The sequence below is a fragment of the Rhinoraja longicauda genome, chromosome 8 (assembly GCF_053455715.1).
Source record: "Rhinoraja longicauda isolate Sanriku21f chromosome 8, sRhiLon1.1, whole genome shotgun sequence".
In the NCBI taxonomy this organism is placed as follows: domain Eukaryota; kingdom Metazoa; phylum Chordata; class Chondrichthyes; order Rajiformes; family Arhynchobatidae; genus Rhinoraja; species Rhinoraja longicauda.
The window spans coordinates 23990798-24018413 of record NC_135960.1 but is presented as its reverse complement, the minus strand read 5'-3'; the positions used below and the strand labels follow the sequence as shown (position 1 = coordinate 24018413).

Below are 27616 nucleotides of genomic sequence, written 5' to 3'. Positions count from 1 at the left end.
ACTCCCCCTACATCGGGAACATTTTTCCTGCATCTTGCCTGTCCAATCCCTTAAGAATTTTATATGTTTCTATAAGATCCCCTCTCATGCTTCTAAATTCCAGTGAATATAAGCCAGTTTTAGGATTGAATATGTTTCTGGCACTCCAAGCTTTGGCAAGGAAGCAATATATTGCCAGAAAAACAGAAAATGCTCGAAGCACTCAGCAAGTTAATCACCGTTTGTGGAAAGAGAAATAGAGTTCATGTTTTAGGCTAAAGACCTTTTGCCTAGACTGTGCAAGCCTTATTCCTAGTCATTCAATTGTAGCACCACAGGAATTATAATTTAACAAAATAAAATTTTCCGAGTGAATTCAAATGATGTTAACAATGTTAGCGCATTGTTTAAAATGATCTTGTAAAGTATTGATCTATGCTCCCAGCATACCAGTGTATTCTTAAACGGACTTTAACGTTATTTTTGTACAGTTAAAAAATGGCACGCCAAAACAAAATTATGCAAACATAGTTTCAAAGGTCTTTTATTGTCACGTGTACCAATTAAGGCACAGTGACATTCGTATTACCATACAGCCATACTAAAAAAAAAGCAACAAGACACACAGCTACATAAAAGTTAACATAAACATCCATCACAGCGGATTCCCCACATTCCTCACTGTGATGGAAGGCAATAAAGTTTAATCTTCCCTCATTTTCTCCCGCGTCGGGGCGGTCGAAGCTCCCGCGTCAGGGCGGTCCAAGCTCCCACGTCGGGCGGTCGAATCTCCTGCGGCTTGGAGCTCCCAAAGTCGGTCTCTAACCAGAGACCACGAGCTCCACGGTTAAAGTCCGCAGGCTCCCACAGTTGGAGCTCAGAGGTCGATCCCTGGCAAAGGGATCATGAGCTCCGCGATGTTAAAGTCCTGCAGGCTCCCGCGGTTGGAGTTCCCGAAGTCGGTCTCCAGCGGAGGCTTCCAGCTCCTCGATGTTAAGCCACAGTGCCGACGGTGATACGATATGGGAAAAAATCGCATCTCCATCGAGGTAAGAGATTTTAAAAAGTTTTCCACAACCCCCACCCCCCACATAAAACAAGCCTTCCAAGGTTTTAACAGGTGCCTAATTTTTAAGTTACAAATCTAGTGGAATTAGAATGACATATATCAGCATGAATCATCACATCCCTGACACAAAATGCTGTCAGAATAAAACTGCTTTCTTCATGTTATTCCCATTAAGCTAACATAAAAGTTTGGCTCTTTACATTTGCAGCTCTGCTAGATTGTTGTGTTAATAATAGTTATGATTTAAACATCTTGGCACGGTGCTGCACTGTAAGGAGTTTGTACGTTCTCCCCGTGACCTGCGTGGGTTTACTCCGAGATCTTCGGTTTCCTCCCACACTCCAAAGACGTACAGGTATGTAGGTTAATTGGCTGGGTAAATGTAAAAAATTGTCCCTAGTGGGTGTAGGATAATGTTAATGTACGGGGATCACTGGGCGGCACGGACTTGGAGGGCCGAAAAGGCCTGTTTCCGGCTGTATGTATATGATATGATATGATATGATAAATGAGTTTAGCTGAAAATATTTAGATCTGTTAACATGGGCAGATTGTTAATTCAAATAACGAGCACCAGTAACAATTTCATAATCAAAAGGAGTAATGAACTAAATGTGGAAATATAAAACTGAAATGAAAAGGACAAACATTTTTACTTGTAAAACATTTAATTTTACAGGTGTAACTTTGCAGGTTCTTTCTACTGTTCCTGTTATGTTCAATTACTGGGTAAGTTTGTACACCTGAAGGATGTGAGTACCAAGTTCAAGTTATGTAGATTAAGGGGTTTGTTATTATAAATTAATTTATCAAAAAAATAGACCTTTTTCTTGCTTGTCAATCTAGCAATTTCTCTAGATCTTAGTAATCAGTACATCATTAAATCTTGACATATAGAAATTAACTTGTAACAAATATAAAATGTTACATCATGCATAATGATTTGGCCTGTTTGGAGCATGGGAAAAAGTTAAGAAAAATGCATTCTGTACAAAATTAGGGATTGGTGTACTCAATGATAAGTTATATGATATGAAATAGAATAAAATCACTTCCAGCAGGGTGGCATGAATCAGAAAGTATTGCATGACTCAGTGCTAATATATAACAAAAACAACACAAAGCAGTCCTTTACTTTTCTTTGACATTCTTTATTTTTGTTTGGTCTCCTCTTTAATAATTTGCTTGACTTCATTTCCGTTCACTTTGTTTTCCTTTCTCAACTCTGTTCCCTGTACTTTCTTTCATTTTGTTCTGCTTTTCAGTCTCCTTTTCTGATACACTTTTTAAGAATACAGACGTAAGTTAGAATCTTGTGACTAAAAATATGAGGCACAAGTAGAAAGTATGAAGGGGATAAAATGCTTGCATTGTCGTTGTGGTTTGAAAGCTTAGAGAAAGCTCTCATCAGCAGACAAATAAGGCATGTTTTGGCACAATAAAACCATAGAAAAATAGGTGCAGGAGTAGGCCCTTCGGCTGATCATCTAAAATCAGTACCCCGTTCCTGCTTTTTCCGCATTTTCCTTGATTCCTTTAGCCCTAAGAGCTAAAGCTAACTCTCTCTTGAAAACATCCAGTGAATTAGCCTCCACTTCCTTCTGTGGCAGAGAATTCCACAGATTCACAACACTCTGGGTGAAAAAGTGTTTCCTCATCTCAGTCCTAAATGGCCTACCCCACTGTGACCCCTGGTACTGGACTCTCCCAACATCGGGAACATTTTTCCTGCATCTAGACTGTCCAATCCTTTAAGAATTTTATGTGTTTCTATAAGATCCCCTTATCCTTCTAAATTCCAGCGAATGAAGTTATTGAAAGTTTAGGAGTGAAATTATTTTTTTTAAAGCAGGGCAGCTCAGTGACACCACTATTGAACTGCTGCCTCACAGCCAATACAGTTTCTACCTTGCAATTCCAGCAACCCGGGTTAATTCCTGACTTCCACTGTTGTCTGTGTGGACTTTGCACGTTCTCTGCATGTCTATGTAAATTTCCCCCGAGTGCTCTAGATTCCGCTCACATTGCAAGAACACACAAATTGATAGGGTAATTCTAAACATCAGAAGCAATGTGCAGGTTCATGGTTCCTGCCATTCAATCATTGCTGATCTATCTTTCCCTCATAACCCCATTCTCCTCCTCATAACCCTATAACCCCTGACATCAGTACTAATCTAGAATCTATCTATCTCTACCTTAAAAATATCCATTGGCTGCCACAGCCTTCTGTGGTAATGAATTTCACAGATTCACCACCCTCTGACTAAAGAAATTCCACCTCATCTCCTTCCTAAAGGAACGTCCTTTAATTCTGAAGCTATGACCTCTGGTTCTAGACTCTCCCACTAGTGCAGAGGTTCCTTGGTGTGTTGGCTTCAGTACAAAATGATTTTATTGTCGAGAAAGGGACTGCAATAGAGTAGAACCACCATTTCATTACTGTGTCATTTTGGTCTCTTTATCTGAGGAAGGCTTTTCTTGTTATGTAGAGAGTACAGCAAAAGCTCACCAGAATGATTCTTAGGTTGGCAGGACCGATATATGAAGAGAGGTTGCTATGATTAGATTCATCAGATTTTACAAGAATGAATCAGGGGCTCATTGAAATTTCTGAATTCCTAATTGGACTGGGCAGACTGAATGGAGCATAAATGTTCCTAAACTAAGGCTGCAGCCTTTGGATTCAGATTATATTCTTTTGGACATAAATGAATCAAACTTTCTTACCCAAAGGAATGTTAAATGTGTGGAAGCCTCTTCTGCAGATCAATATTCAATGGTACTTTATTGTCCCATGTACTGAGGTACAGCGAAATTCATTTTTGTATACAGTTAAGTATAAGTATCACTATGCATAAGCACTTAGATACATCCTAGATAAGCATCTCAGATACAGTACAAGTATATAGCAGTAGTACACTGAGACAGTATACAGTCGCCAGAATTGATGCCATTTTCAAATCCCAGTTGTTGTAAGCATAGAGTTCAAATGTAGAGAAGTGCAGAATGTAGTTAATACGAAAATATGAAATCTTCTCAAGAACGAATGGGATATAATACTAATGTCTGAACAGATTAGGGGGCGTGGCTGCGTTCTGCAGCTGCGGCTCACCGGCAGTCTCTGTCTTTTTTTTGTTTTTGTCTGTTATCGTTGAAATGTTTCTTTTGATTTATTTTTAACTCTGTATATGTGGGGGGTGGGGGAAACCTTTTTTTCCAATCTCCTCCTCAACGGAGATGCGACCTTTACCGTGTTGTGTCTCCGTTCGTGCTACGGCCTAACACCGTGGAGTCGGCGGCCTCCAGCTGGGATCGTCCTTGAAGACTCCGGTCGCAGGGCCTGGACTTACCATCTCGGAGGCTTCGGCCGTGGGCCCTGCAGACCGCAACATCGGGAGCTCGCAGGTCCCTGGCTGGCGACTGGCTTTCGGGAGCTCCAGCCGTAGCAGCTTCGACCACCCCGAAGCGCGAGGTTTGATTGACCCGCTCGCAGGCCCCTCATCGCCCTGCGTGGCCTGGCCGCGGCACTTTCCATCGCCCAGTGGGGGCTCAGGACCTTCATCAGCCTGCTCGGCTCGGCCCTGGGACTTTCCATCGCCCGGTGGGGGCTTCAAAAGTCGGGAGCCTCGATCGCCTCGTGGCACCACTGGGGAAGAATGAGGAGGAGATAAGACTTTTCTTTGCCTTCCATCACAGTGAGGCTGTGCCTGGAGCAATCATTGTGATGGCTGTTTGTGTTAAAAATTGTAATTGTGTGTCTTGTGTTCTTTATTGTCTGCTGCCGGACCCTGACGTGAGAGGACGCTGGCGCTATTTGTTCGCCGCTTCTCCGTCAGGATAATTTGTCTGTTTGTTTTTATGTCTTGACTGTTTTTGTAAAGCGTCTTTGAGCATTTGGAAAAGCGCTATAAAAAATAAATGTTTATTATTATTATTATTATTATTATTATATTAAGGAATATGGGAAGAAAGGTGAAATATGGTACTGCATTTTGATGATCAGCCATGATTGCATTGAATGGCAGAAATTGCTCAAAGGACTGAATGGCCTACTCTTGCTTCTAATTTACTACATTTCTATGTTTAACCTTTTTACATCTGATGAAACCAATCCCTGCCTAACTTAACTCAATTGCTCTTTTCAGCAGAAAAGGAGCTCCACTCTTTTCTGATGGTTATTATTACATTTAATTAAAAAGAAATCAAAGCTGTATTTCAGTTTCACCAAGCAGTGCAGCTTACTGAACTAGTGTTTGTTAGTGCCAAATAAAGTGTAATTCTAGGTTTTGTGAAGTAATTTAAGTTTAGCAAATATAAGGTTGAGTAATTTGGACACTGTAACAATCATAATTTACAATGCACTATATTTAGTCACATTTCCTTTGGATTAATATAGAGATCAGCATAGGCCTTACTAAGGATGACAAGTTAATTATGAAAAGTTTCCTTTTTTATGAACCAGGTTCAAGAGTCTGTTCTTGGATATGCATCAACCCTTTTTGACTTAATTTATCTTTCACAGAGAATATTTCAACAGAACTATGTAAATACTTTTTCATAGAAAACTGTAATTGTATGTTGACAGTTACTCTGTTTTTGGCAGGCAAAACCCAAGGACACGCTGGACCTGTGCCATATTTTGAATGATGACCTTGCAGCCACAGTACATAAACACTCAAAGAGATTCACTGGTCTTGGTACGGTGCCAATGCAAGACCCAGAACTTGCTGTGCAGGAAATGTATCGCTGCGTAAAAGAGTTAGGATTTCCTGGAATCCAAATTGGCTCTCATATAAATGATTGGGATCTGAACTCTCAAGAGCTTTATCCAGTGTATGCAGTAAGCATTTACTTATTTTAAAACTTTGTATTTTGTCATGAAGGGAATGGTCCTTACAAATGCTGAAAGGGGGAAATGTATCTGGCAGGGTCATCACATTGGTATTCAAAACATTTGTGTTGGATGGAGGTTATGGGAAAGCACTGATGACTGTTGGGCATTGTCCCCTATACAAACTTCATTCATCGCTTCATTGGTTTGGAGCTGATGTAATGTTTTCAGGGGAAACTCAGACTTTGGAGGACAACAGACAGATAACTTTGGACTGGAACCCTTCTTCAGACTACATCATGCTACCTAATCCGCTGAGTTCCACCAGCAGTTTGTTCTCTGCACTCGATTCCAACATCTGCAGACACTTATGCAGTCAGGTGAAAGGTTAGAGATTAAAACCTTCCCTGGCGGCTTTACAAATTGTTGCATCAAGGGCCTACACCAATTGGGGGCAGGACCTTGGGGGAACTAGAAGATTGGGAGCGGCCTGCAGATATCAGGGTCATTTGCGGGTTCAGAATCACCTGGAAGTCAAAGGATTGGGAGGGGTCAAGTATAGGATTTGGGAAATTGAGGAGTTAATATAGTGGATGGTATTGAATTTGGAATGATTTAGTGAGAGAAGGGTCCCATAGGGTCAAAGGATATTGGGATCTCAACCCAGCACTCTAGAATTAAAACGTAGAGTGCCTAATGATGGAAGCTCCAAATATTATTTAATCCAATTTCTGTGGTAATACTCCAAAGGAACATTGTTTGGGGAGCCATTTGCAGAGATTGAAAGGGCACTCTTTTGCAGCATTTAAGATTCTGAGAAACCTTGATGTGAAGAAGGCGGTTCCTCTTGTGGGAGAATCAAGAATCAACAATCCACTTTTAAATATAAGGAATCATCCATTTAAGACAGATTACATTTTTTTTTCTCTGAGTTTCGTGTCTCTGGTAATTTTTCACAAAGTAGTGGAAGAAGAGTCTTTATTTTTATTATCGAAAATATCGCTAGATTCCTGATCAGCAAGGAGGCAAAAGGTTAAAGGTTATGGTGGTCACGGTGGTGTAGCGGTAGAGTTGCTGCCTTACAGCGAATGCAATGTCGGAGACTTGGGTTCGATCCCGACTATAGGTGCTGTCTGTACGGAGTTTGTACGTTCTCCCTGTGACCTGCGTGGGTTTTCTCCGAGATCTTCAGTTTCCGCCCACACTCCAAAGACTTGCAGGTTTGTAGGTCAATTGGCTTGGCAAATGTAAAAATTGTCCCTGGGGGGATCGCTGGTTGGTGCTGACCTGGTGGGCCAAAGGGCCTGTTTCCGTGCTGTATATCTAAGCTAAGCAAAGTTAGGACCGGTGGTTGGGAATGCAGAGTTGAGGTTACAATCAGCATCTGCAGTTATTTTCTTATATTATATATCAGATAAGCAAAGATCTTATTAAATAGTGCCAGAACATAGGGTCAGAATAGTCGCAAAAGGTAAAATCACACATGAAAAGAGGAATTCAATATGATTACCCAGAGAAGAAGTGCCTCGGGTCTTGGCAAGTTAGCCAGAAAGCCTGTGCACAATATCAAGAGGCAAAGGGAAGTCCAGCATCTATCTTGCACAAGATTATAAACACTAATATTCTCTAGAGATGCTACCTGACCCGTTGAGTTACTCCAGCACTTAGTGTCTCTTTTTGTAAGCCAGCATCTGCAGGTTCTTGCGTGTACACTCTACCGGCGAATGTCAGCAGTTTTCCGCCAACCATGATACAGCCATTGGGATATCCCCTCGTGGCATAAGCAAAGACAAACACCTCTAGAAACTAAGCACTAAGGCAATAAATTGGATAATTGGTTGATTTTTTTCCATGAGAGTGCCATATGTGTAAATTTTGTTTGAAATGGTGATTTGTGACATTTAATATTAAATCAAAGTAAAGGTTTTATTGTCCTGTCCTCTCCATTCCTTCCCCTTATCCTGATCCTTTGCTATTTACAGAATAACACAGCGATGGGATATCCCACCAATGATGAAAAGCACAGCAGCATCATTATTTGCAAACTAACAATCAATTTATGTATTATTACTTGCAATTTCAATACAGATTGATGACTCAGCATTTCTCATTGGTTCACTTTAAGGCTGCAGAAAAGTTAAGCTGTGCCATATTTGTGCACCCTTGGGATATGAAGATGGATGGGAGGATGGCAAAATATTGGCTTCCATGGCTCGTAGGTTAGTACCAACACAGAGATCTTCACAGAAACTTCAGAATATGTTCACACTGAGGATGACGTCTGCAATCCTCTATTAGCTGAAGTCCTGTACACAGATACAATATTGTGGTGACAACAACGATGGTCAAATGTTTCCTCAAGGATAAAAAAAACAAAAATTTAGATTGACAGTCCTACCAGTTATATGAAACATGGGAATAGCCAGGACGAATGGGTTTCATTTTCAACAAATCTCAAATGTCAGCAATTCCCCCATGATATTGATTATAGTTAGGAAAATAAATAATAGTAGTGAAATTCCTCTTGGAAATTTACAAAAAAAGTGATTGTTCATTGGCAAACAATTTCCAATCAACCAGTTAAGATTGGAAAGAAAATCAAGTGGAGTACTGGTTAACTACCACCTGTTTTACTCCACCAATTACCATGAACAATCTTTGCAATAAGTTAGCAGTACATGATAGCTAGTTCCTGATCACTCTGCTTCTTACTCAAAATTTCATATAAAACCACATTTATTACGTTTGAAAAAATGAATGATTGAACCACTTTTAATTTTTGCATTCTGCACTCCCCTCGCACTGAGCAGACAAATAAGCTCAGGACCCGTCTTCATACATAAAGAAGATAGCTTTGGTACACATGTTTCTTTCCACCCCCTGGTCCACTCACCTATTTAGTTCCTCACTCCACTACCTCCTCCAACCACTCAGTAACCTCCAACCACCACTCTCCCCATTCCAGGTCCCCATTTTTATTTCCCGTTTCCTTCTTCCCAACATCCTTATATTTCTACATCTCACTCCCCACCTTCCTATCTTATCGAATTCCACCATTTGCACCTTTTTGTCTTCTCCACTTACCACCTCCAGCCTCCATCCTTCTCTCCACCACCTGATGCATCTCCCAATCAACCTCTCCTTACCTGGATTTATCTAGCATTTGGTGGCACTTGCTCCACCTCTTCCTCTAACCTCTTTCGACTAGCTCTCTCCCCTCTTATCAGTCTGAAGAAAGGGTTCCAACTCAAAACTGTCTATTTCCCTCCACAGATATTGCTTAACCTGTTGAGTTCTTTCGTCAGCTTGTTGTTTGCTCAAATAAAATAAAATGCCACTCTGCAGTTGGCACCATATCTGCTGTGCGATGCTCCACAAGAATTCCTGGCAGTACTTACTGGATACCTCTCAGCTTTATTATTTCCCACTACTATGCAGAGTTTGGTTGGGATTCCCTCCTGTGCCCATATTTGCAGGTAATTACTTGGGGTGACCTGCCTCCACATTCATCAGCATTGCTGGAGCTTCAAACTCGTGCTGAGGACATCAATGCTCTCAGCTCACGATTTCTTTGTTTAACTCAAAATGCTTTCCCATCTTGCTTCACACAAGTTCTGTTATTAACATCCTCCTTAATAATTTGTAATGTTTTGCATGTGAACCTGTTTCTTATTCTAATCATGCAGGGAGTGTGAAGAATCCTGAAGCAATATGGAGAACATTTAGAAGATAGAACTTATTTATTCATTTCTCAATTCATATACATGTGCACGTAAAAAGGCTCAAACATCAGTTTAGTTGCAAACCAGTTTTATTGGCGAGGACAAAAACAATACCTGTCTCTGTAAGCGCGGGGTACCGTTTTACAGCAGCACCCCTCTCTCTCTCTCTGCCTCCGTCTGTGGCGTTCATCGCGACTCAGCCCGTCGGTGAACCCCTCTCATACATGAACTTGAACTAACTTCTGGCTTACTGGCACCTGCCTTTATACAGGTATGAAATCAGGTGTTGAAATAACCGCCGGTAAGTCCTGGCCAATAGCGCTGCTTCCAAATTCAAACTATAACCAATGCCACGGGACTGCATCCCAGCAAGGCCCCCCTCCCCCTCCCTCTCTCCCTCTCCCCTTGGGAACAAAGCGCTATCAGCCGTGGACTGGCGTGTAAAGCAATGCACACAGCACAACAGACTTGGCTCGCAAAGGTAATACACACAGTGCTGCCGGTTTGGCATGCAAAGGTTTAAGCAGAGCAGTCGGCTGTGGATAAGTGTGAGGTTATCCACTTTGGTGGTAAGAATAGGAAGGCAGATTATTATCTGAATGGTGTCAAGTTAGGAAAAGGGGACGTACAACAGTGTCCTAGTGCATCAGCACTGAAAGGAAGCATGCAGGTACAGCAGGCAGTGAAGAAAGCCAATGGAATGTTGGCCTTCATAACAAGAGGAGTTGAGTATAGGAACAAAGAGGTCCTTTTGCAGTTGTACAGGGCCCTAGTGAGACCGCACCTGGAGTACTGTGTGCAGTTTAGGTCTCCAAATTTGAGGAAGGCTATTGAGGGCGTGCAGCGTAGGTTTACTTGGTTAATTCCCGGAATGGGAAAAAACTTTTTCACTCAGAGAGTTGTAAATCTGTGGAATTCTCTGCCTCAGGAGGCAATGGAGGCCAATTCTCTGAATGCATTCAAGAAAGAGCTAGATAGAGCTCTTAAGGATAGCGGAGTCAGGGGGTATGGGGAGAAGGCAGGAACGGGGTATTGATTGAGAATGATCAGCCACGATCACATTGAATGGTGGTGCTGGCTCGAAGGGCCAAATGGCCTACTCCTGCACCTATTGTCTATTGGCTTAACACATGGGAATTTAAACAAACAGCTGTCGGCTGCAGCACAATGGGCTACCGGCTGCAGCCCATGGGGTTTAAACATCGCGCTACGGCCACAGCGCTATGGGTCATAAACGGTTCGGGAAAATTCTCGTATAACAGTCAATGATGGATTGTTTTTGAAACAGTGTGACTTCATGCAACCCATCCATGCTGCTATCTAAACAATACTGAGACATCTTGGGGAGAAATGGAATATTGTCTAGGCATTGAGAAAACAACACAGAGGAATCTTATATCTTCGCAAGGACTCAATCCTTTCAACCTGGAATCTGTAATCTTGGAAATGGAGAGTGTGACAGATACCACTAATATTTGATTAACATGCAAGAACAGTTATGAATTTATTTCTTTTTTTTAGGTATGCCTGCTGAAACAACCACTGCAATCTGTAGCATGCTGTTTGGTGGGATCTTTGAAAAATTTCCCAAATTGAAAGTCTGTTTTGCCCATGGAGGTAAGATATATGTTTTATTTAGAATCTGAACAAAATTGGTCAATGCCAGTGGCTGAGAAAGGACTGAGAGAAAAGCGGCATTCTGTTTTAATCTGTGTCCAATTTAATTTTCTGTTGATGTTAATCGTCTGTGCAGAAGTACATTTTACACTTCATTTACTGTCTACTACTGTCTTCCAATAACATTCAGATGTTATTTCAATTCACTTTTTGAAATTTGTTTTCAGGATGGTGGGCAATGTTGGTAAAAACAACATTTCTTACCCTTCCGTGCTGCCTTGACAAGGTGATGTTGAGAGTTGACCCTATTTAGATACAACATAACCAATGTAATAAAACAGAAATGCTGGAATAATTTATCAGCTGGATGCTAATCAATCAGCATCCGTGGAAAGAGAAACCAGTTAATACTTCAGGTCAGACATTTCAACAGAAAGGGACAAGCAAGTTAGTCTAAGTAACTATAAAGTTCTATGAGGGCAATGGGTGGAACAAAGGGAACATCTGTAACAGGGGAAAGTGATGGACAACCATTGAATAGCCAGTTAAGCTCCTATTTCTTTGTAATGTGCTGCTAATGTGAAGTGTGATTTATATTGTATAGTCTGGCCTGCTGGTACACACTAAGCAGACCAGACTATAAAAAATGCAAAAACAATGGGAGAGAAATGGCACTATAAATAGCCAGTCCATTTTTTTGTAGATGCCATTCCTCTCCCCCACCCTATTTTTGTATAGCTGCCGTATCATTTCCATACTTTTAGAACAGCTTGCTTTCTCTTCACATCTGTCAATAGACAATAGATAATAGACAATAGGTGCAGGAGTAGGCCATTCAGCCCTTCGAGCCAGCACCGCCATTCAATGCGATCATGGCTGATCACTCTCAATCAGTACCCCGTTCCTGCCTTCTCCCCATACCCCCTCACTCCGCTATCCTTAAGAGCTCTCTCTTGAAAGCATCCAACGAACTGGCCTCCACTGCCTTCTGAGGCAGAGAATTCCACACCTTCACCACTCTCTGACTGAAAAAGTTCTTCCTCATCTCCGTTCTAAATGGCCTACCCCTTATTCTTAAACTGTGGCCCCTTGTTCTGGACTCCTCCAACATTGGGAACATGTTTCCTGCCTCTAATGTGTCCAATCCCCTAATTATCTTATATGTTTCAATAAGATCCCCCCTCATCCTTCTAAATTCCAGTGTATACAAGCCTAATTGCTCCAGCCTTTCAACATACGACAGTCCCGCCATTCCGGGAATTAACCTAGTGAACCTACGCTGCACGCCCTCAATAGCTTTCTCTTTCTGCCAGTTTTATTGAAGGGTCTTCGACCTGAAACATTAACTGATTTTTCTGTTCCACAGATGCTGCTAGACTAGTTGATTTCTTCCAGCATTTCTATTTTTGTTTCAGCTGCTGATTTATTTATTTTCCATGGAATAAAATGGTAATTGTAGGCCTCTTATTAGATAAAGCACCAATAAATGGAAGAGAGGGGAGGAAAATGGGTGGGACCCATAACTTCTGTTCTCTCACTAGTTAGCAGAACTCATTATTTATAATTGTCATCCACATTTTTATGTTGATTATCTCTTCGCTCAGGACATGGGGGAAGTCAATGCTAGGGTTATCCAACTCTTTTAATTCTGATGGTGCAGCAGCATAGCCAGAATTTTGAGATTAGCATCCCTAAAGATTTGTAGGAAGGAACTGCAGATGCTGCTTTACACTGAAAATAGACACAAAATGCAAGAGTAACTCAGCAGGTCAGGCAGCATCTCTGGAGAAAAGGAATAGATGACATTTTGGGTTGAGACCCTTCTAAGATTTGTTGGTTATAAATATAATACTAACAGAAATGAAAAGAACCTTTTTCTTTTGCTTTCTATTACAATTATAGTGTTGATATAATGCAATGAATACTGCCCCAATATGTATTCGGGCAGTAAATAAGTGTAAGTGGAATGAGAATCTTTAGATGAGGAAATTTCATTGCACCAAGGCACACTGGAGTTTTAAAGAATGAGATGTGATTATATGGAAACACATAAGAATTCTAAAGATTCTCTAAGAGAAAATAATTTCTCCCCTTTTCCATGTTAAATGGATATGACTTTATTCTCAAAGTATGCTCTGAGATACCTGCATGAGGAGAACATCCTCTCTCCATTTCTCTTGTCATCTCCCTCACAGCTATGGTGGGAGCTTTTGAACACATTCAAGGCTGAAGTTGGCAGATCTTTGGACTCCAGGGTTACAGAGAGTAGCAGGAAAGTGTAACTGAGGCTAGAATCAGAACAACCACAACTTATTTCATAGCATAGGAGATTTAAGGGGCTGAATGGCTTATTCCAGCTCTTATTCCTTATGTTCACTTGCTTCAAAGCCAATCCAGATTTTAACACCAGATTTATGGTACTCTGCATGCCAGGGTAAAAACAAAACAACTTTATAATAAGACTGAACTTATCCATGTGGCAAAACAACAGATTGTACCTATAGGTCATTTTAAAAAGGACAGGTGCATCACAGCCATCTCTTCATATAAAGAATTTATACAGAAACACTTGAAGAATTATGTATCTTTTTTCCAATGTAGATGTTCACAACTTATTATATGCTCCAACATTCATGGATAACTAAAATAATTCCATTTCCAAGATAAAAAAAATTCTGTGCAATAGTGTCCCATAAAGGATTTAAAAAATATGTAATAGTTTTTTGCTTACATTCCAAGTTGCTTTAAATGTGCACTATCAGCCAAAAGCTTTGTAGTTAGAGTACATCTTGGGAAACAGCGGGTGCACTGTTCCTGTCCATGAAAGGAAATGAATGAAATCTTATGGGCAACATATCCCTGATTTTTTTTGACAGACACAGCAAGCAGCTTAGCCTCACTTGTATTTATAAAATTGACCCTATTGTTTCAGGATATATCCTACAGATGGCCAATGATGAATTTCAGGTTTAAACACATTACATAAATAGAACACTTATGAAATTATCTACTAAAACATTTAAAAAAACGTAGTAAATTACATCTCTATGAATTTGTTGAATTTCCCATTTACCTTTTTGCAAGTCTAACTCTTAAAAGGTGAAATATCATCACATCTTACAAGTCAGTTGAATATTACATAAAGGAACTGTGGCCAAACTAGTAAGAAGAGTGGATTTTTTAACTATCCTTATTTATAAATATGTGTTTAACGATATTTCTATTATTGCTACCATATACCAAGCTATTTCAAACTGTTATAGAGTGATAGGGCATGGAAACAGGCCCTTTGGCCCAACTTGCCCACACCGGCCAAAATGTCCCAGCTACACTAGTCCCACCTGCCCATATTTGGTCCATATCCCTCCAAACCTGTTCAATCCATGTACTTGTCTAACTGTTTCTTAAACTTTGGGATAATCCCAGCCTCAACTACCACCTCTGGCAGCTTGTTCCATACACCTGCCACCCTCTGTGTGAAAGCGTTGCCCCTCAGATTCCTATTAAATCTTTTCCCTTTCACCTTAAACCTATGTCCTCGATTCACCTACTCTGGGCTGGAGACTCTGTGCATCTACCCAATCTATTCCTCTCATGATTTTATATGGTAGCATCTTAGCATCACATTCAAAATCATGAACTGAGGAGACATTTAAGGCTCAATCAAATTGATTGCCTAGAGTCGCAAATAGTGTAGTCACAGTTGGGATGACAGACCACCTTTCCTGAAGGACATGTGAACCAGATGAGTTTACCAATATTTTAATAGTTACCATTGCTGAGGCTGGCTTTTCTTTAAATTCCAGATTTATTTAATTACTTGAATTTAAATTCGCCAGCTGCCTTGAAGGGTTCAGAATTTATGTCCCGCAGCCAATGGTCCTGAACTCTGGTTGCTTGTCCAGTAACTTAACCATTACTCTAAAGCATAAAGTGTGCTGTTGCCAATCTTTTTTTGCAGCATTACTAAAAATGGACTTGGATGAAGGGATTAAAAGCACCATCAGCAAATTTGCAGATGATACAAAGCTGGGTGGTAGTGTGAACTGTGAGGAAGATGCTATGAGGTTGCAGGGTGACTTGGACAGGTTGTGTGAGTGGGTGGATGCATGGCAGATGCAGTTTAATGTGGATAAATGTGAGGTTATCCACTTTGGTGGTAAGAATAGGAAGGCCGATTATTATCTGAATGGTGTCAAGTTAGGAAGGGGGGACGTACAACGAGATCTGGGTGTCCTAGTGCATCCGTCACTGAAAGGAAGCATGCAGGTACAGCAGGCAGTGAAGAAAGTCAATGGAATGTTGGCCTTCATAACAAGAGGAGTTGAGTATAGGAGCAAAGAGGTCCTTCTGCAGTTGTACAGGGCTCTAGTGAGACCACATCTGGAGTACTGTGTGCAGTTTCGGTCTCCAAATTTGAGGAAGGATATTCTTGCTATTGAGGGCGTGCAGCATAGGTTTACTCGGTTAATTCCCGGAATGGCGGGACTGTCATATGTTGAAAGACTGGAGCGACTAGGCTTGTATACACTGGAATTTAGAAGGATGAGAGGGGATCTTATCGAAACATATAAGATTATTAAGGGGTTGGACATGTTAGAGGCAGGAAACATGTTCCCAATGTTGGGAGAGTCCAGAACCAGGGGCCACAGTTTAAGAATAAGGGGTAGGGCATTTAGAACGGAGATGAGGAAAAACGTTTTCAGCCAGAGAGTTGTAAATCTGTGGAATTCTCTGCCTCAGAAGGCAGTGGAGGCCAGTTTTCTGAATGCATTCAAGAGATAGCTAGATAGAGCTCTTAAGGATAGTGGAATCAGGGGGTATGGGGAGAAGGCAGGGACGGGGTACTGATTGAGAATGATCAGCCATGATCACATTGAATGGTGGTGCTGGCCCGAAGGGCCGAATGGCCTACTCCTGCACCTATTGTCTATTGTCTAAATTAAACCAATCATTAGGCAGCCAACCTGAAAGTAGTGCTTTAATATTGATTCTTTGTCACAACTATGAATAAAATAATATTTGTCTTTAGGTGGTGCCTTCCCTTATACTATTGGTAGGATTGAGCATGGATTTAATGTCCGCCCTGATTTGTGTGCCATAGACAACAAGATAAATCCTCGAAAATTCCTTGGCCGGTTTTACACAGATTCATTAGTACATGATCCACTCGCACTAAAGCTGTTGGTTGAGGTGATAGGAGAAGTGAGTAGAATACTTATTGTACTCTTTATATCTTTATCATTACATGTGATTCTTTAATCTGGTTAATCTTGCACTGAGTTACAGATAACAATGTGTTAAAATGTCTTAACTGATCACAATAAATGTTATTGTATTTAGGATAATGTGATGCTAGGGACAGACTATCCTTTCCCACTGGGTGAACTGAAACCTGGAAATCTTATTGAATCTATGGAAGAATTCGACAATGAACTTAAAGTAAGATTGTCATTAAGATGCATATATTTCAACACTTTACATTTGTGCATTAAAATATTCAATGTGTGCATCGATGAGTCTTAATCCACGGCAACTATAATTGCAGAACACACCAATCAACTCACTAAAAGAGAGAAATTATAGTTTCCCATGCTTCTTTCTGTTACTCCTGCACATTTTATTTATCTTACTCAAATTTTGTTCCATTCTGCTTTTCTAATCACCTCACTGTTCTAACTGTTCAAGAAGCTCCGATCCTCATGTTAGTTTCAGGAGTGCAACAGAATTAAACTTTCTGCAGGTTGAACAAATCACTTGAAAGCCTACCACTTTCTCTAAAATGGAAAAAAAAATCCAATCTTTCAAAAAGGAATCTAAATGATTTACAAATAATTCTGTTAAATTTGATTTATTTTCTTCAGGAAACTAACACTCAATTAATTTTGCTCGGAATTTGATATCACAAATATAATTTAAATGTTTATTTGGAAAAGACTTGAACACCAGACTCTCCGCAGTATTTCAGTACAGCCATTTTCAACATTAACTTTAACAACAGAACCAGACAGAATTTCAGTCAAAAGATAGACAATAGACAATAGACAATAGGTGCAGGAGTAGGCCATTCAGCCCTTCGAGCCAGCACCGCCATTCAATGCGATCATGGCTGATCACTCAATCAGTACCCCGTTCCTGCCTTCTCCCCATACCCCCTCACTCCGCTATCCTCAAGAGCTCTATCCAGCTCTCTCTTGAAAGCATCCAACGAACTGGCCTCCACTGCCTTCTGAGGCAGAGAATTCCACACCTTCACCACCCTCTGACTGAAAAAGTTCTTCCTCATCTCCGTTCTAAATGGCCTACCCCTTATTCTCAAACTGTGGCCCCTTGTTCTGGACTCCCCTAACATTGGGAACATGTTATCTGCCTCTAATGTGTCCAATCCCCTAATTATCTTATATGTTTCAATAAGATCCCCCCTCATCCTTCTAAATTCCAGTGTATACAAGCCCAATCGCTCCAGCCTTTCAACATACGACAGTCCCGCCATTCCGGGAATTAACCTAGTGAACCTACGCTGCACGCCCTCCATAGCAAGAATATCCTTCCTCAAATTTGGAGACCAAAACTGCACACAGTACTCCAGGTGCGGTCTCACCAGGGCCCGGTACAACTGTAGAAGGACCTCTTTGCTCCTATACTCAACTCCTCTTGTTACGAAGGCCAACATTCCATTGGCTTTCTTCACTGCCTGCTGTACCTGCATGCTTCCTTTCATTGACTGATGCACTAGGACACCCAGATCTCGTTGAACTCCCCCTCCTCCTAACTTGACACCATTCAGATAATAATCTGCCTTTCTATTCTTACTTCCAAAGTGAATAACCTCACACTTATCTACATTAAACTGCATCTGCCATGTATCCGCCCACTCACACAACCTGTCCAAGTCACCCTGCAGCCTTATTGCATCTTCCTCACAATTCACACTACCCCCCAACTTAGTATCATCTGCAAATTTGCTAATGGTACTTTTAATCCCTTCGTCTAAGTCATTAATGTATATCGTAAATAGCTGCCTTGAAACTCATTGTGTTGTACTAAAGCTCATGTGTTGTACTAAATACACTAAATACATATCGTAATTTGTCTCTGAAAATTAATTCCATTGATTAAATTGACAATGTAGTGCATCTCGTATGACCAACCAGGGGATGAATTTCTAGACAATTATATTAAACAATGTAGTACTCCTGCTGTATTGCACTCAAGTGCCAGATTACATTATATACTCAGAACTAGAAGTATTTGGACTTACCACATTTTAGTTCAGAGAGGAGTGATTTGAAAGCTTGGCTCATGTAGTACTTTTGAAAATTACAATGAAGAAACGGAGGAATGAATTCTTGGGAAATCTACGATTTTCCATAACTGCTGCAAATTGAGTTTATGAACCGTCTTAAACATTATACTGATCTTTTACCAGGAATTCCAGTGAGTGAAGCTTAGACGCCCATACTGGCATTCTAGCTCACAAACATAAAGAGGAAAATTTAATCACCAAGCATGGGTGTTCTGGAGTTTGTGAGTAAACAAAATAATTGGATTTTGGATCACGGCCAAAACTTAGGTTCAATGCACCCATGTTGAGATTTGATAAAGAAATATTTGGATTAGTTCTACAGCAAATCTACCATTACCTCTTAATTATAATAGATGGGCAGGTAAGTCTCAAAACAATTAATTAGGTATATTTAAATTGAACATCACTTTTAAATGCAATGATTTAAAATATGAATTTAGTGACTGAATAAAATCAAGGCGCAGCTCTACAATTCCATTTCTTCTTGGCTTATCTAAAATCCATCTAATATCTCAGCCTCAAAAACATTCAAAGACTGCTTCCACTATCCTTTCAGGTTGAGAGATCCAGAGACTCATAAATCTTTGAACAAAAATATTTTGGCTCATTCCAGTCTTAAATGGGTGACCCTTACTTTTAATCAGTGACTCCTGGTTCTGAATTCTGCATAAAAGATGTCCACTCCACATCCACCTGGTCAATATCCCTCCGTATCAAATCCACTCTCATTCTTAGAAATTCCAGCAGATACAAGCTGTCTAATCTCTTCTCATAACACAATCTGCTCATTCCACATGACTACTAAACTGTCTTTGCAATGCTTGCAACCAATTAACATCCAGATAAACTTGCTGTGTCATCCTTTTTACATATATTCAATGAAGGGATGTGGGTATCACAGGCTGCACCAGCCTTTGATTTCCCATTACTAGTTACTCTTGAGAAGGTACTGGTGAGCTGTTCTTTAAAAGCTGAGTCTTTGTGATGTGAATATATTTCTTTTAGGGACAGAATTCCAGGATTTTGACCCAACAATGAGGAAGGAATGGTGATATATTTCCAAGTCAGGATGGTATATTTGGGAATAGTTCTACCCAAGACCATAAGAAACTGCAAAAAGTTGTAGATGTAACCAAATCCATCACACGGACCAGACTCCCCACCATTGACTCCATCTTCACGCTACACTGCCTCAGAAATGCAGCCAATATGATTAAAGACTTGACCCACCCCGGTCATTCCTTCTCCCTGCTCATGTCAGGCAAAAGGTATAGAAGCTTTAAAGCACCCGCCACCAGTCTCAGGAACAGCTTCTTCTCCTCTGTCATCAGGCTTCTGAATGGTCCTTCCATAAGTTAAGGTACTGCCCAAATCACCTCCACCCCTTTGCTCTACTGATTGTATTTGCGTTTGAGATGGTTGCATTTATGTAGAATGTTTTCTGATCTGATTGGATAGCATACAAAATGAAACTAATCACTGCACCTCAGTACATGTGACAATAATAAACCTAAACCTGAACCTAAGGTGTGAAAGTGTGTGGTGGCTTGGAGAGCAACTTCAAGGTGTTGGTATTCCCATGTATTTGCTGCCTTTGTCCTTCTGGCTGGTAAGCTTTTGGGTTTGGAAGGTGTTGTTACAGGAGTCTTGGTGATCTTCTACAGTGCATCCTGTAGATGGTGCAAATTGCTGCTGCTGTGCATCGATGTTGGAGTGAGTGAATGGGGTGCATATCAAGAGAGCTGCAAAGTTCTTGATGGTGTCAAGGAAGATGCATGTCAAGGACACCATAAATGACTTGGTATGTGTAGGAAAGAACTGCAGATGCTGGTTTAAATCGAAGGTAGACACAAAATGCTGGAGTAGCTCAGCAGGACAGGCAACATCTCTGGAGAGAAGGAATGGGTGATGTTTCGGGTCGGGTAGCTTAGTTGAAGCTGCATTCAACCAGGCATGTGGGGAGCATTCCATCGTGCTCCTATCTTGAGCCTTGGATAGGCTTTAGAAATTAGGTGAGTTACTTTTTATAGGATTCCTAACCTTTGACCTCGTGGTCACATTGTGTATATGGCTACTCCAATGCAGCATGGTGTCTCAGCAGTAGAGTTGCTGCCTTACAGCGCCAGAGACCTGCGTTCGATCCAGATTTTAGTGAGGCAATTGATAATGTCCCCCATGGAAGGCTGATCCAGAAGATTGATGCACAGGATTAGTAGTGACAGTCAAATGAATTCAAAACTGGCTTGATAGAAGACAGAGGGTTTAGTTTAGTTTAGAGATTCAATGTCGAAACAGGCTTTTCAGCCCACAGAGTCCGCGCCGACCTGTGATCCCCGCACACTGACACCATCCTACACACACTAGGGACAATTTATACTGATACCAAACCAATTAACCTACAAACCTGTACATTTTTGGAGTATGGGAGGAAACCGAACATCTTGGAGAAAATCCATGCGGTAACGGGGAGAATGTACAAACTCCATACAGACAGCACCCAAGTCAGGATTTGGGTTGGTTAGTGAGTTTGCAGATGACACCAACATTGCAGGGGTCATAAATTGTGAGAAAAGCTGTCATACTACACAGCGGGATATAGATCAGCTACAGAAATGCGTGGATAAATGGTACATTAAAAATTTAATCCGAGCAAATGTCAGTGTTACACATGCTGCTGGGTTGTGGTTGAAGCAGATATGTTAATGGCATTTAAAAGAATGTTGGATAGGCATATGGATATGCAGAAATATGGGTTATGTGCAGGTAGATAAGTGATGGTCTTGGCATCATCTTCAGCATAGACATTGTGGGCTGAAGGGCCTGTTCGTGTGCTGTACTGGTCTATGTTCCATATGACAAGTGAGAGAAAATTGGGGAAAAGCCAATATTCGAAAAGGGGAAGACTAATATGAAAGTGCAGGAAAACAGGGAAATAGAAAAAGTGTGAAAAAAAAACTGAGGGTTAGAGAAACCATTTTATAAGCTGAGAAAAATATATTGTTTATCTCCAGGTAATGAACAGGATTAAAGGAAGGTCATTGACAAAGCAGGTGAAGGTGGTTGGGCCGAGGGCACTAGGAACTTCTGCATAGATATCCTATAGCTGAGATGATTGGCCCATCGGCGTATATTTACAATGCAAGAATTTGTTCATATTTAAATTTTTTTCACTTGCCTTACAGGAAAAGCTTCTTGCCAAAAATGCATTGGACTTTCTTGGACTTGAAAAGAAACAGTTTGATTGATGATTTTTTTTAAATACTTCTATGAATCACAATTGGGTCTGGAGCAGGCTTGATGAATATCTTCCCAAAGTCAACATCCTCACTACAGCTTTTTATCATAGAGTTAAGCTGACAATGTGTTTTGAAATCAAACCCTTCACTGTTTTACTGCAATTACTTGCAATGATTAGATTCTGGTTCATTGTGAGCAACAGAAATAGCAGTCCAAAATCTTAAATTTTTCATAATGAATTGCAATAGTTCAGAGCAAGAAATTATGCATCAGGAAAAACAAGAATTGAATACTTCCGCTGCTTTTGGAAACCATTTTTTTGTCAATTTTCTCATTGTAATCCATTTTTACCTCACGTGATGAAACTCGCCTGTGCAAACATTGCATTTTTCAGATGTTAAGTCCCTGTTTGGCCATGACAGGGACATAAATGAACTGGAATTCTATTTTTGCAGAAAAGCAGGAGACTTCTCCCCAGAGACCTCAATTAACATTAGAATCAAATTATCACATTAGCCTTAATTTTGTTTTTAGTTTTAGAGATACAGAGTAGAAACAGGCCCTTCGGCCCACTGAGTCCACACCGACCAGCGATCCCGCACATTAACGTTATCCTACACACACTAGGGGCAATTTACACTTATACCAAGCCAATGAACATACAAACCTGCACGTCGTTGGAGTGTGGGAGGAAACCGGAGATCTCAGAGAAAACCGACACGGTCACGGGGAGAACGTACAAATTCCGTGCAGTCAGCACCTGTAGTCGGGTTCAAACCTGGGTCTCTGGTGCTGCATGTGCTGTAAGGCAGCAACTCTACCACTGCGCCACCGTGTTGCCCGTCTTTGAGCACACTTTAAACTTATTTGGATAACTTAAATTTGGGAAATGCATTATATAATTATAATTTATTTCATTATCTACCCATATCATCAGTTAGTGATGCTGCTGCGGTGGTCCGGTTTTGTACTCCCCAAAGCTGGAAAACTTCTCATGTTCCAATTATATTTTTCTGCATAACTAATATGGGCTAGAATATTCTAACATTTTAACATGCTACTCAACTGAATTTCATCTAAAACTTAATTACTAAGCATTATCAGATCCCAATGTGCAGGCCGAGCACCATTCCATATATTCAATCCTGATCCTGGCTATGTACACAATGCACATTTCGCACAAAAGTATTTTATGTATACGAGTCAAAGTAGGCCATAAACCAGAGTTGAGACAGGTTTCAGTGGTGCTTTGTTAAGGCAGCTAGCCATTAACTTGGACCAACTACTCTGATTGCCAACTACACCCACCATAACTAAATTGCAAGTTTAATTCCCACTTCACCATCAACAATATGTCCAGTCCTTACCAATCTCAACTTTTTAAGAAATACTCTACCATAGTGTGTTTTGCAACTAAAATATAATTTCAAAGCATAATTGTAATGTGATTTGCCTAGGCAGCCTAGGAAGGTTTTTTTTTTTAAAGTATGCTAATGATATCAGAAGAAAGTGTGAAAATGTAAGGAGGCTTGGAATAGAAATCGATTGTTCAGTATCTGATTCTGGTTTGTCACAAGATCAATCAGTTTTAACCATATACATCTACTCAATTCCCACATTCCTATGACTTCATCTTCCATCACAAACTTCACAATCTAATTTTGAATTTGACACAATTGCTGCTTTACAGACTAACTTTACATACTCCAAATCTAAAAAAACATTGCTCCCGCCTTTCAATACGAGTTCTTACATTTAATCTTTTATTAAAGATTAGTTTTTAAACTGTCGGCATTACTTGCAGGGCCAGCACTGAATTCCCATCCTGATAGTTGACCTTGAGAAAAGGATTGTTGGCTGCCAAAATCAACTGTTGTAACCCTTTTTAATGATAGTAGTACAATAGTATTATCATGTTAAAAGTTTAGGATTTTATCCCAAATACTTTAAAGAAATGGCAATATATACGCAAATTACAATGAAAATGGCATAATTGGAAATCCAATGTCATTGTTACTCTTGTACTTCAAGAAGACTAAGGTTACAAAACTGCTGTCTGAGGGTATTTTGTGGATGCTGCCATTGGAGACAGTATATCGGGTGGCGCTGTCAGCGATGGCAGCCTCGCCAATGGTTTATCTGTCTTTTTGTCTTTTTTGTTATTTTTAGTGTTTTTAAAAGTTTGTATTAATGTTCTCTGGTTTGTTTTATGTGGGGGAAAGGGGTCAGGGGAAACTTTATTTCAATCTCTTACCTTGCCGGAGATGCGATTGTTTTCTGGATCATAGGGATTACGGAGACATGGCTCCAGGGTGACCGAGACTGGGAGCTCAACATGCAGGGATATTCTATATTCAGGCGGGATAGACAGAAAGGAAAAGGAGGTGGGGTAGCGTTGCTGGTTAGAGAGGAGATTAACGCAATGGAAAGGAAGGACATTAGCTCGGAGGATGTGGAATCGATATGGGTAGAGCTGCGAAACACTAAGGGGCAGAAAACGCTAGTGGGAGTTATGTACAGGCCACCTAACAGCAGTAGTGAGGTTGGGGATGGCATCAAACAGGAAATTAGAAATGCGTGCACCAAAGGTGCAGCAGTTATAATGGGTGACTTCAATCTACATATAGATTGGGTGAACCAAATTGGCAGGGGGGGCTGAGGAAGAGGATTTCTTGGAATGTTTGCGAGATGGTTTTCTAAACCAACATGTCGAGGAACCAACGAGAGAGCAGGCCATTCTAGACTGGGTATTGAGTAATGAGGAAGGGTTAGTTAGCAGTCTTGTTGTGCGAGGCCCCTTGGGCAAGTGTGACCATAATATGGTGGAGTTCTTCAATAGGATGGAGTGACAAAGTCAATTCAGAAACAAGTGTTCTGAACTTAAAGAAAGGTAACTTTGAGGGTATGAGACGTGAATTGTCCAAGATAGACTGACAACTTATACTTAAAGGGTTGACGGTGGACATGCAATGGAAGGCATTTAAAGATCGCATGGATGAACTACAACAATTGTTCATCCCAGTTTGGCAAAAGAACAAACCAGGAAAGGTAGTGCATCCGCGGCTAACAAGGGAAATCAAGGATAGTATTAAAACAAAAGATGAAGCATATAAATTAGCCAGAAAGAGTAGCATACCAGAGGACTGGGAGAAATTCAGAGTCCAGCAGAGGAGGACAAAGGGCTTAATTAGGAAAGGGAAAATAGATTATGAGAGAAAACTGGCAGGGAACATAAAAACTGACTGCAAAAGCTTTTATAGATATGTGAAGAGAAAAAGACTAGTTAAGACAAATGTAGGTCCCTTGCAGTTGGAAACAGGTGAATTGATCATAGGGAACAAGGAGATGGCAGACCAATTGAACAACTACTTTGGTTCTGTCTTCACTAAGGAAGACATAAACAATCTGCTGGAAATAGCAGGGGACCGGGGGTCTAATGAGATGGAGGAACTGAGGGAAATCCAGGTTAGTCGGGAAGTGGTGTTAGGTAAATTAAATGGATTAAAGGCAGATAAATCCCCAGTGCCAGATAGGCTGCATCCCAGAGTGCTTAAGGAAGTAGCCCCAGAAATAGTGGATGCATTAGTGATCATTTTTCAAAACTTTTTAGATTCTGGAGTAGTTCCTGAGGATTGGAGGGTAGCTAATGTAACCCCACTTTTTAAAAAGGGAGGGAGAGAGAAAACGGGGAATTATAGACCAGTTAGCCTAACATCGGTAGTGGGGAAAATGCTAGTCAGTTATTAAAGATGTGATAGCATCACCTTTGGAAAGTGGAGAAATCATCAGACAAAGTCAGCATGGATTTATGAAAGGCAAATCATGTCTGACGAATCTTATAGAATTTTTCGAGGATGTAACTAATAGAGTGGATAAGGGAGAACCAGTTGATGTGTTATATCTGGACTTTCAGAAGGCCTTCGACAAGGTCCCACATAGGAGATTGGTGTACAAACTTAAAGCACACGGTATTGGGGGTTCAGTGTTGAGGTGGATAGAGAATTGGTTGGCGGACAGGAAGCAAAGAGTAGGAATAAACGGGTCCTTTTCAGAATGGCAGGCAGTGACTAGTGGGGTACCGCAAGGCTCAGTGCTGGGACCCCAGTTATTTACAGTATATATTAATGATTTGGACGAGGGAATTGAATGCAACATCTTTTAAGTTTGCGGATGACACGAAGCTGGGTGGCAATGTTAGCTGCGAGGAGGATGCTAGGAGGCTGCAGAGTGACTTGGATAGATTAGGCGAGTGGGCAAATGCATGGCAGATGCAATATAATGTGGATAAATGTGAGGTTATCCACTTTGGCGACAAGAACAGGAAAGCAGAGTATTACCTGAATGGTGGCCAATTAGGAAAAGGGGAGATGCAACGTGACCTGGGTGTCATGGTGCACCAGTCATTGAATGCAAGCGTGCAGGTGCAGCAGGCAGTGAAGAAAGCGAATGGTATGTTAGCATTCATAGCAAGAGGATTTGAGTATAGGAGCAGGGAGGTTCTGCTGCAGTTGTACAGGGCCTTGGTGAGACCGCACCTGGAGTATTGTGTACAGTTTTGGTCTCCTAATCTGAGGAAAGACATTCTAGCCTTAGAGGGAGTACAGAGAAGGTTAACCAGATTGATCCCTGGGATGGCAGGACTTTCATATGAAGAAAGACTGGATAGACTAGGCTTATACTCGCTGGCATTTAGAAGACTGAGGGGGGATCTTATTGAAACATATAAAATTCTTAAGGGGTTGGAGAGGCTAGATGCGGGAAGATTGTTTCCGATGTTGGGGAAGTCCAGAACCAGGGGTCACAGCTTAAGGATAAGGGGGAAGTCTTTTAGGACCGAGATGAGAAAACATTTCTTCACACAGAGAGTGGTGAGTCTGTGGAATTCTCTGCCACAGAAGGTAGTTGAGGCCAGTTCATTGGCTATATTTAAGAGGGAGTTAGATGTGGCCCTTGTGGCTAAAAGGATCAGGGGGTATGGAGAGAAGGCAGGTACAGGTTACTGAGCTGGATGATCAGCCATGATCATATTGAATGGCGGTGCAGGCTCGAAGGGCCGAATGGCCTACTCCTGCACCTATTTTCTATGTTTCTATATCTCTGGTCGCTCTGCGGCCTAACATCATGGAACTGGCGGCCTTGCACGAGACTGACTTTGAGCCCCACCACGGGGCCGTGGACTTACCATTGGAGCCTGCGATCCTTTGCCTGAGATCGACACTCCAACTGCGGCCTGCGGATTTCACCATCGAGAAGCTCGCAGTCTCGGGTAGAAGCTGATGCCGGGAAGCTCCAAGTCGCAGAAGGTTCGACTAGCCCCGACCCGCGGTCCGATCGCCGGCGCAGGGGAGCCAAGAGTCCCGTCAACGGAAGGCTCAAGGCCCCCGACCGGGGGAGGACAAAGAAGGGAAGAGATTGAACTTTTGTTTTGCCTTCCATCACAATGAGGAATGTGGAGGAGTCGTTGTAGTGGATGTTTATGTTAAAATTTATTTCGTGTCTTGTTGCTTTTTATTGGTATGACTGTATGGCAAATCAAATTCCTCGTATGTTGCAAAACATACTTGGCTAATAAAGTATGATTATGATACCCATGGTGGAAGTAATTTTGGACATGCTGTCAAACAACCAAATTGGGGGGCGCTAGTGTGCATATGATGTAATAGGCGTGTTTTGCTAGAGCTCCCCTCCGATAAATCGAGATTAAGGAATAAAAGACTATTTATAGTACAACTCCCACTTTAAGTTGTGTCTACTGCTGTAATAACAGACCGACATAAAATGACAACGCAGAAGTCGTCCAGAAAGCAGCCAGCCGTCAGGAAATTTAATGAAAACCCAGCATCGTCACTGGA

At 41.2% G+C, this 27616-nt stretch overlaps 2 protein-coding genes across 9 annotated transcripts in view; one reads left to right on the top strand and one right to left on the bottom strand.

The window, feature by feature from the left end:
- acmsd (aminocarboxymuconate semialdehyde decarboxylase) overlaps window positions 1–27351 on the top strand; it is a 34833-nt gene extending 7482 nt beyond the window's left edge. The window contains exons 4-11 of one of the 6 annotated variants that reach the window (XM_078403417.1): window positions 1257–1403; window positions 1728–1777; window positions 5655–5891; window positions 8008–8101; window positions 11126–11221; window positions 16254–16426; window positions 16565–16663; window positions 21710–27351. In XM_078403417.1, the coding sequence (XP_078259543.1) occupies window positions 1257–1403; window positions 1728–1777; window positions 5655–5891; window positions 8008–8101; window positions 11126–11221; window positions 16254–16426; window positions 16565–16663; window positions 21710–21772 (959 nt within the window). In that variant the 3' untranslated portion in view covers window positions 21773–27351. The other 5 variants (XM_078403418.1, XM_078403421.1, XM_078403419.1 and 2 more) reach the window with 5 other exon arrangements.
- The window catches only part of tmem163a (transmembrane protein 163a), a 181479-nt gene that overhangs the window by 140372 nt on the left and 13491 nt on the right, over window positions 1–27616 (bottom strand). The gene's annotated exons all lie outside the window — the stretch shown is intronic.